Source organism: Salminus brasiliensis, chromosome 9 (genome assembly GCF_030463535.1).
Source record: "Salminus brasiliensis chromosome 9, fSalBra1.hap2, whole genome shotgun sequence".
Taxonomy (NCBI): Eukaryota; Metazoa; Chordata; class Actinopteri; order Characiformes; family Bryconidae; genus Salminus; species Salminus brasiliensis.
In genome coordinates, this window is record NC_132886.1 from 35268921 (window position 1) to 35279905 (window position 10985).

Consider the following 10985-nt stretch of genomic DNA (forward strand, 5'->3'; position numbering starts at 1 on the left):
TCCTTTAAACGTCTGGTGCTGTCCCACCTGAAGGATGTCACAGGACACCTGCTGGACCCCTACAGTTTACATATCTATACTATAACTATAAATGTATGATCATTACATCATAGATTTAATAATAAATAAAACATTTAATTTGATACTATTATTAATTTTGCATACTTACACATACAAAACTTTCTCAAAGTATTATGCCTAATTGTTCAACCGAGAAAAAAAAACTGGTAGGAAAACACAGGACGGTCTGATGTGACATCTCATGCAGTCCTAAGATCAGCGCTGGTGACACAATTTTTATGATCAATTAAGTCTAGTAACTCAAAGCTTCATTGTCCTACATCTCATAAATCTTTGTTGGGTCATAAAATACTACACAGCTTAAAGTAGGGTAAATCAAAAGGTGGGCCATCTAATTAGTTTAATTATATTCCATATCAGCAATCTATTATTATTTTTATAACCGAAAGAAAAATGGCAAAAATAGTTTAAACACAGCAGTGGTAGTAGCTCTCCACAACCCCAATATGATCATACACTTACCAGGCACTTTATTAGGAACACTATATTAATACTAGGAGAAGCCTTATTTTGCTCCCAAAACAGCCTCAATTCTTTGGGGCATTGGTTCAAGTTTGACACGTTCCTTTAAAATTCTGGTCCATAATGGCATGATTGCACCACTCAATTCTTGCAGAATTTTCAGGAGAACCTTCAAGTGCCTTCAAAAACCTTAATCGCATAGGTGTTCTATTGGATTCTGATCCAGTGATTGGGAAGGCCACTGTTCATGTTCATGAAATCGGTTTGCAACGTTTTTTTTTATGCTTTGTGCCATAATGCATTATCATGCTGGAAGTAGCCTTTAGAAGATGAGAAATTATGGTTATGAAAGGATGCACATAATCAGCAACAAAAATCAAATAGACTATGGCATTTAAGTAACGACCCAACACTGGTTTATGCACAGGAGAAAATGGAGAGCCTGGAAGACGGCTATGACCAGTTCTTGGCAAGAGAGATCGACCAGGAGTTCAGAAGCTGGAAATATAAGCAAGGAAGTGACGCCCAATGGCACAGGTTCTGGAAATGGCAGCAGACCTGAAACAGATGGATGAGAGCATCGGAGAGAAGTTGACGGAGGAGCTGACTGAAGAGAACTCAGAGAAGAGAAAAGAGGGGAGAAAGACGAAAGAGAAAGAAGATGATGAGAACATGAAAGTGACTGCTGGATGCCAGATCTGAATGGATCTGAAGGTGGAGGAACATGAAAACTGGAAGCAGAATATAAGTGTGCCAAAGCCAGAATATGAATAAAAGAAAGTGAAGAAACTAAATAAAAACTCTCAAGAGCTAAAAAAAAAGAAAGATAGCTGAGGAGAAATGTGCAAAGGAGGAGCTGACAAATCAGTCCCTTGTAGGCTGCTTAATATAGTTCAATATAAGCAAGCTCTAGTTTGGAGAATAGAGCCAGTCCATTCTCCCAGCCCCTACCCCTCCCATTAGACACCACCCTCCTTCTCCTTCTCTCTCTTGTTTCTCTCCACTTTCCACAGAAGACGTCCTACAGCTTCTCACGTCTAAGAAACAAACCACCTATTCGCTAGACCCTATGCCTTGCATTGTACCTGGAAGAGCAGGTAACAAGACTTTCCACTGGCGTCCCACAAGGCTCAGTGCGTGGTTCTCTTTTATTCTCACTCTCTTGGTAAAGTAATATCCTCTCCTGGGTTCTATTACCACTTCTATGCTGATGACACTGTCCTTTCTTTTCCACCACCGGACACCCAGGTTACAAATGTGTCAACAACCAATGAAAGGCATTCTCATTGTCATGCACTTGCACTTAAATTAAAAAAATTGTAGTAGGTGGCCCTGACCTGGTTGGGCTAACAGGCTCTAACAGTAATATTTACAAAGGCTCAGGTCATATAGTAAAGCCACTATAATGACTATACCATAAATCAATGTTACCTATATATCTGTTAAAAGCTTAAACTCTCTGTGTTTAGGCTGTAGTATGTGAACATACACCACCAACCTTTAGACATGTTCTGTCAGGAACCACCTCAACACACAGAATCTGGGCTGGGCTGGGCTTTATCTTGGCAGCATCTTTTTGGAAGGTGCTTCTAAAAGGGTTGAACGAGCACTGCACTGAATACTTTATGTTGATTCAGATGATCTTAAAGGTAACATATTTTCCACAGGTTAACACAGTTGCCTGGTATCTTACTGTAATGTTTATGACATTATTTGGTCAAAATATTACAAGATCAAGCATCAACAGCACTGCTATTATCCTGTTTAAACAGCCCTGAGTTCATGGGTTGGTAGGCACTCCAAATCCAAATGATAAATCATATTTGAAACTGCATACAAATGTAGCTTTAATTTGACTATAAACCATCATCTTTAATGTGTTCCTTCATCCATCCTATCACAATATGCTGAAAGGATGGATGAAGGATATGCTGAAAAATCTTATTTGAGCTGCTTGTCTATCAGGATGCCAGCATAACAGCATAAATAGGGATATATGTATGGACCTCTGTGTTTGTACCTTGTGGCTATGATTATGAACACTGATGACTGCATAAAATAATAATGTATAATGTTAATAATGTAATCACTAAATATAAAAATGTTATTTTTGCGTTCACTAAAGAAGTTGATTAGAGGATGTACACAACATACTGAATTCACCTACAAGATGTATGCTGTTATGTGCTATAGTAAAAATAATATTTCATGGTGACATTGCTATTAGAGAGATCTTTTACTTGAAATGCAATAACACTCCAATTACATCAGAGTAAAGAGTTATGTGTAATAATGACTCAGCTATTAACATGTATCCAGTTCTTTGGGGGCTAACGGTTTAGTTAAATAAAACCAAATTATTTTTTCTGCATTTTATCAACAAATGCCAAATTCAGGATTTAGTTTTTTAAAATAAGAATGCAAAATAGTATCATAGAGCACAGGGAAGTTCAGGGATGCTATGACTCAGCAGAGCAGTAGGACTATGACCATGGGGTGGAGTATGGGGTATATATACTGTGATATCAACTCGGTTGTACAGGAACCTGAAGAGGTAAGACAATACCTGTTGTGCTCTCATGTGGGTGATATAGACAGAATGAATTTGCACAGAAACTGCATGATGTAATAGAAGGCAAGATACCAGATGTTTTTTTCTATAGCTGTTTTGCTATTGCCAGAATGTAACACAGTGTCTGAATTGAGTCATTAAGATGTAAACAAAGTCATTTAGAAGGGTTTGGTGTAAAGTGCTCCGAACTATCAGAACTGTCCACAGTATTGTTAATAGGAACAAGCCTTTAACCTCTTTTCGCAGCCCCCTTACTGGCCATACAGCCGACGTAATTAGAATCAGCTGTATTTCTTGTTTCTTTACTTGTTTAAATCCATTCAAGGAATTAGGGTTTGTGCATATTTATGCTGCACATAGTAAAACAGGTCAATCAGATAATTTGCCACTGTGAACTACAATGTTTTTACTGCTATATGTACGAGGTGTTGCTCTTTCAGAGCTCGGTTTGGATCGACAGGCACTTATTATTGTTTGTTTTAATCAGAATAACAATCCAATGTGGGTGATATGTGACATATTACTATTCACATGTTTTCTTCTTCAAAATGAAAGTTCCCGAAATAAAAATTAGGTAAAACTTCACTTGGATGGGTCCTTGTAGATACATACATGCTCCATACATGCTTCGTAGATGCTCCTCTTACATTCATTCTAAATATGTATAAAATGCAACTGAACTCTTAGTTAAATGCAAATGACCCTAATCCTAACCCTAACCCTTACCTTAACTTTACCGCTGTAGGCTCTAGGTTAGGAATCGGGTTAGATTTAAGGTTTAGATTAAGGTTTGAATGCAACAGCTGCATTTAATACAAATGTAGGTGAATGGTCATATACGAGGCATCTATAATGGACCATCAAAGTAAGATTTTTTTTTTTTACAATAATAAAAATGACCGAATCTGGGGCTTTGTTAGGTTTTATTTATAAAAAATAAAGTAAATGCAAGAACAGAATTGGCAGCCACTTGTGGATCCTACGGAAAAAGGTAAATGTTTCATAGGTCTTCATAGGTAGTCAATAAAATGGATAATGTATGGATAATGTTGCTGTCGAAATTTCATGATAAATGGACCTATAGAAATGCTTCAAATGACTTGGAATAAAATCTTCCACTGAAAGTTACAAAATGCAAGGTTTTCGCATTACAGCTGCAATATAGTGATATCCATCACTGTAAAGAAATTGGAGTCAATTTGTTTACAATGCAACATTTCACACCAAACCACTCAAATGATTTAGTTTACATCGGAATGATTGGATTTAGCTAGAAATCACATACATTAATGGAAGTCTCAAATTGTACTTTTTAACAGGTTCCTTTCATTAAAGTGATTTCCAGCCAGGTTTAGGGGTTAATATAAGACATTAGCAGCACCCATAGTACTTTATAGGTGTTATATTAGGTCATGTTTGTCATTTAGTCTGTGTGAAACAAGTTGGTCTCCACTGGTTGGTTTCTGTTCTTAGTTAAGTGTTGGGCACGCACTTCAAGTGTATTTGATAACCCTTGGCCTGTTTTTTTTTAATTGAGAAGTAGTACACACAGTCTCTGTTGCTAATCAAAAACGTCAGCATTCTACAACACTCCCTTTGGAGGAAACAACAACAGCAAAAGCTAAAATTCTTTCAGTTCTTGTAGTTGAAATTTTCCTCACTCTTCAAGCACAGCTTGTTGATGGTTTAATTTGCCTGTGTTCCAGCATGTGAGTGGTTCTCTCTGAGAATTTTCTTGGTTTTCCAGATCTCATCTTGACCTCCACAGGTCCCCTGAATGGCTACTTCTTAATAACAGTTCACACTGTAGAAACTATTTATTTTAGGACAGTTGCTATTTTTTTTATCTTCGCTTTGTCAACACTAAGGATGCCACATTAGTGATTTGGATTGTTTATGACAAAGTAAGTGCATTAGGATTTGCAGGAAATATTGTATTGTGTTTTATATTTGATTAGCTACAGATGTTGTGTTTACATTTTCTTAACTGGGAAAAAATGTATAATAATTTACATATTGATACTATTTATATATACCATTTAACACCAACAACAATAGTAGCTATATGTTCCAACCAATAACTGCACATTTCATATATACAATATATTATTGCTATCATAAAATAGACCTGTGTACTCATAATTTCTGAAGCATTTCACCAGTTTGTTTTTCCATTGTTTAAATTTCTTGAAACTGAACCTGAATGTCTTAACATTTTATAGATATTAATAACTTTGTTAAAGTGTTTCTTAAAACAGCAACAATATATGTGTATATGTGCCTATGTGTTTGTTAGATGGCGCTCTCTGGATGGGTGTGCGTGGTGACCGGTGCTTCTCGGGGCATTGGAAGAGGCATTGCATTACAGCTGTCTGAAGCCGGGGCTACGGTCTATATCACTGGCAGACAGATGAAGACCTTAGAGCAGACCGCAGCTGAGGTCAGCACCTGCATTGCTTGCTAAACAATATTGTTGATGATAATATTGTTAGTTTTGATGCTCTTTACATATGAAACTGATTGCTGTCATTTGTAGCTACTTAATAAGTTGCAAAGGAATATCCAGCAATATCCATATACCAAGCAAACAATCAAATAGTGTTTGGATTGTTTCTGTTGACTCTAATCCTACCCATCTGCCTAAAGTAGATTTGTTCTAGAACATCTCACAGAACAAACTAAGTATTGATTTATGGAGAAAGTCAAATAACCAAAGCCAAAGTGTCCTCATTTTCTCACTGCTTAATGGGTGGGTTAGCAACATTGTCATTTAAAGCTGCTGAAAACAGCCCCACTAAAAAACCTTAACCAGGAGCAGACACACTCCCACAATGTCTACAAGTTTCAAATCAAGCTGAAACTATTGCTACTAAGAAGAATATAAATAGCCTTCTCAGGTTTGCGGCAAAACACCCAGATGATCCTCCTTAGTTCTGGAACAGTGTGTAATGGGCAGATGAATCTAGAGTGGGGCCCTTTATGTCTGCCAAAAAACACATCAGCCCCAGAGCATTCACTGTAGGCATGGTGTTCTTTTCAGCGTATGCCTCATTCTACCTCCTCCAAACATACCATGGAGCCATATTTCCAAGTGTGTCTCATCGCTTTACAGAACAGAATCCAAAAATGTCTGTGGAGTGATAAACACAACTGGAACTTTTTGGGCCTATGAATCAGCAGTGTGTCAAGTTTGTCAAGAAACATCTATACGCTCCCCCTTAGCTGTGAAACAATGTGTAATGTCCAGATAAATCTATAGTGGGCGCCTTTATGTCTGGCAAAGTACAAATCATCAATCAAAATGTGAAGCATGGTGGTGGTTGCATGAGGGTTTGAGGATCATTTCTCGATCTGGACGCCATGTTCACGTTGGATTGAGTGGCGAAACATTCTGCAGCACGGCTGTGTTTCTTAGGGAAAATAGCCAAACCAGGAATGAAACAAGCGATTATCTGTCCAAAGACAGTTGGACTCAACAGCAATTCATCCAAATGACTAAATAACCAACAATCTATGGATATCGATGAGTAGCCAGGGGCGTCCAGCTAACTGAGGCTCAAATCACACCCGTTTAGAGGATAAAACTTCATATATATACACCACACCTTTCAAGCTTGAAGGCCTCCAAATGTCACTGAGCTGTGGTAGTTCTGAAAAGAGAAGTGGACCAAACTTTCTCCATGTAATAAATACATAAAATGCCCATTATGGTTTGGTTTAAGATGTAATGTCAAACTTTGAAATGGGGCTTTAAATGCTGGAGCTTGTCTTCTTTACAGGTTCATAGGAGGATGAGGTTGTCTTGCTATAGCCTTTCTGGGACATAATGCTTCTCAACTGCCCCCCTTGTCTCAAAAAAGAGGTTGCACAGTTACTGCCTGGGGCGAAGACATCAGCTTAGGCAGGGTTGCCCAGGTTACCCTAGATGCCCTCACAGGATGCTTGCCTCTACTGATAAGTTATACATAAATATATCCCAGTGTTTCCAGGTGCATCACTTCTCAGAGCCTAATGCCCCATAGTCAAGCTTTGTAAACTTTTAGCAAGAAAAGTGCATCATCTCACAAAACTCACCCATACAAGGAAGAAGGTACCGCAGCATCCGGTCCAACACGACCAGACTCTGCAACAGCTTCTTCCCCCAAGCCATCAGACTCCTCAACACAACTCAACTTCTGAACTGATATCTTTCTGGTACATGTACACTCTCTCTCTCTCTCTCTTTCCAACCATTTACCCCAGATAACATGGGAAGCATTTTTTGCACAAGCATTTGCACTAATAACTTTACTTCCTCACTGGACTCTATTTATTGCACATTGCACAACTTGCACACTACCGTCATTATTTATTATCCTCTGTCTGTACTGTGTTGTCTGTCCGCACTTGTTTGTTTGTGTTGCACTTGTGTCTTGTATGCACTGTCTATGTTGCACCATGGTCCTGGAGGAACGTTGTTTCGTTTCACTGTGTACTCTGTATGTAGTTGAAATGACAATAAACCCACTTGACTTGACTTGACTTGACTACAAACTGTGCTCAACTATAACCATACAGGAGGTTGAGACTACAGCATTGCTGGTAAAACTACCTGTATCTGTGTCCACATTAACACAGGTCAGTAAGAGAGGGGGGCACTGTCTGCCAGTGGTCTGTGACTCAACAAAAGATGACGACATAAAGAAGCTGTTTGAAAAAATTCAGCATGAGCAAAATGGAAGACTGGACATCCTTGTGAACAACGCGTATGGTGGTGTGCAGGTCAGTCACATGACACAGAAAACAAGTCTACCAGTTTTTAAAAGAATCTGTGGAAGTGACTTTATGTGATATTTGAATTTTTTTATAGGCAATTTTTGACAACATGGAAAACAACTTTTGGGAGTATGATCCTACTGTATGGGATGATGTCAATAACACTGGTCTCAGGTAGTAAGCGTAAAGTCATGTACACCTTACTACTGGCTTTTACTGGTGGAAATGCCAGTAGTAACTGTTGTTTAGATTATTTCTGCAAACTGAATAGCTTGAATGAACCACTTGTAGTACAAAATATACTACATATAGATGTTCCTGGTAATGCCATATTAATAACAGTGTTCTCTATCTTCTGCAGGGGGCACTATTTCTGCAGTGTGTATGCTGCCCGTTTGATGGTAGCTCAGGGCAAGGGCCTTATAGTTACCATATCATCTATGGGAGGCTTAAAGTATCTCTTCAACGTGCCATATGGGGTTGGTAAAGCTGCGGTGAGTCTTATAAAAGTTATTTTTTTTTACTTCACAAATACTGAGAAATGTACTTAATCTAAATGTCTGTCAATAGTAATACTATTTTTTTAAATCATTTTTCAGTAATTTATTATCATTACAATTTTATTGTTATTTGAAACTATTTTAAAATTACAAAATAAAACAGACACAGTGTGTAGAGTAAGAATTGAAGCATTTATAATTGTAATTGTAAATTAGTTTCCCTGTTTCGGATACAGTATATAGCCATTACCACACCTGAAGAATATAAAAACATAAAATAATTAAAATAATAGTTACATTTCACTTATTATTTTATGCACAATTTTCCACTATAACTGACTTTTACATGATACTGTAACAAACTGTCTCTGTCTTTGAGACAGGTGTTAAAAATCTTTAAATAAACTTCGGAATTCGGAATTTCTTAGTGTACGGATACAGGAAACATGCCTAGAAAAATCTGATGATTTTGATCTACGTTTTTGTTGCAGCAACGCAAGAATCAGTAAATGTAGTGTATTCAGTCTATCCTACTTTACTACACTCTATAATCTTAAAGGTAGTCAAGTCTAATTTACAGGTGTCAAAAAGATGTACTGATAGCCTGTGTTCAATCTTCCAGTGTGACCGAATGGCTGCAGATACAGCAGTAGAGCTGAAGAGTCGAGGGGTGGCTTCTGTAAGCCTCTGGCCAGGTGCGGTGCAGACGGAGCTCGTTTCCCAGAATATCATTGATAAAGAAAATCCTCCAGGCTTTGATGAAAAGGCAAGTCTCTACAAAATAAATTATGCTTAAACTCCTTGATATCATATTTGCTGTCTTTTCATTAAACGTTGGGGTGGTCTGCATCAATTACAATATTTGCCACACTGGAATGGAGGATTGTTGTCTGTATGGGACCTCTAGTGGTGTGTGACTATATATATATATATAACTGAATAACTATAAGTAAGACTTTTTTTTTCTTTTTCACTTTAAACTGATTTTTATAACTAAACTGATCAGATTCTCAAACCCACACCAGAAAATAAAACTTAGATAAAAAGACCTTTTTTCCAGATTTTGGATCCAACCCTAAACCTCAACTAATTACTGTCTTCAGGTGGCTTGAATTGTCTGAATGGGGTTGTGTACGATTTACACTGGAGCTGAAATACATATATTTTAAGGGGGGCTTGTATGGTGTGCTTGTCTAAGCATTAGCATTCGTGAGTTCAGTCCCTGATGATAACACTGCCAATCCATGGCCAAGAGTCCAGGAGAGCATAACTGTCCTGGCTCTCTCTGGGTGGCATTACCCCCAATCATAATGCGATGTTACCCAATGCGGGCGTCTGTTAGCTGTAACAGAATTAGTGTTCTCCTCCTCTCAGTGCTGCCGGCTGGGCAACACTGTGCCCTAATGGCACCTTGAGGACTCCAGATGGCGCTGTGAACACTGTGGTTAAAACAAAGACTCGGAACTTGGATTGTGAATAAAATAGCCCATGCCTGATCCATTAAAATATAATAATAATAATAATAATAAATAAAAATAATAAATTAGGCCTAATCCCTAGTGATATGGCTTGTGTTGTTTATTCCAATCCATACAAATACTGATGTTTTACCTGTCTTGTCAAATGAAAAAGGTAAAGTGCCTTCACATTCTCATAACAGATGGTCAGTCGTTTTTATTTCTTATTGTTTGAGCAGTTCACTGCAGGTTTGCACACAGAATGTCTGTGCCAATGATTTCATCAGTGAACATAAACTCAGAGAAACAACAGACTCTGTCTCCATCTTCTAGTTCAAGGACGTCTACAACAACGGTGAGACAACAGAGCTGAGTGGAAAATGCATTGTTGAACTGGCCAAAGGTAAGACTTCCATAGTAAAATATCCATATATCTTTGGCTGAAGCCTGGAGCTAGTATTCATCTATAATACATGTATTAATTATATAAAATCTAAATACAATTGTGTACATATTCTGGTCACAAACCACACAACTGGTGTGTGTTCACTTTCTGCCTGATTAAACAGACAAAAACCTGATGTCACTAACCGGGAAAGTGTTGTTGACATGTGATCTTGCAAGGCGCTATGGATTACGAGATGTTGATGGTAAGTGAATGTATTTGGTGTCCACTGTTAAAGGTATGTAGAAACGTAGAAAACGTTAGATTTCAGTATTTTTTTCTTTCTTGCTCCTTAAGGCCGCAAAGTACTGGATTATACCTCTCTGAAATTCCTCCTCACGCAGTTGCCGTACATGTCCTGGCTCTCCGTCATCACTCCTTCATTTATCAGAGTACCACGGTTTGTTTTCAGCTTGGCCACCAGCAAATTCTGAACTGCATCTGAAGAAACCAGTGACAAATATATATATCAGTTATATAACAGTGCAAATTGGCATTATATGCCATGAGTAGCCATTTTTAATTAAATGGAGTGAACCTTTTTTTATTACTTTGTCATTTTCCATGAGTTATTCCATAGTAGCTTGAGTATATTATTAATGCTGCTATTCAGTTTAACAGCATTAGCCCATTTTCCTAGTTTAACTTTTTGAACCATCTGTAACTCCAGACGAATCTGTGTGTTCTCTTTCACATGCTGTGTACTGTTGTGA

The 10985-nt window shown here is 37.9% G+C and overlaps 1 protein-coding gene across 1 annotated transcript; it reads left to right on the plus strand.

Annotated features, from left to right (window-relative positions):
- The first annotated feature begins 4988 nt into the window (after window positions 1-4988).
- LOC140561715 (dehydrogenase/reductase SDR family member 1-like) lies at window positions 4989-10706 on the plus strand. The gene is given in 10 exon segments (XM_072686952.1): window positions 4989-5019; window positions 5412-5555; window positions 7733-7876; window positions 7965-8044; window positions 8232-8364; window positions 8993-9112; window positions 9114-9140; window positions 10161-10230; window positions 10397-10477; window positions 10570-10706. Coding segments are annotated over 9 exon segments (936 nt in total). The 5' UTR covers window positions 4989-5019.
- Window positions 10707-10985: the final 279 nt, after the last annotated feature.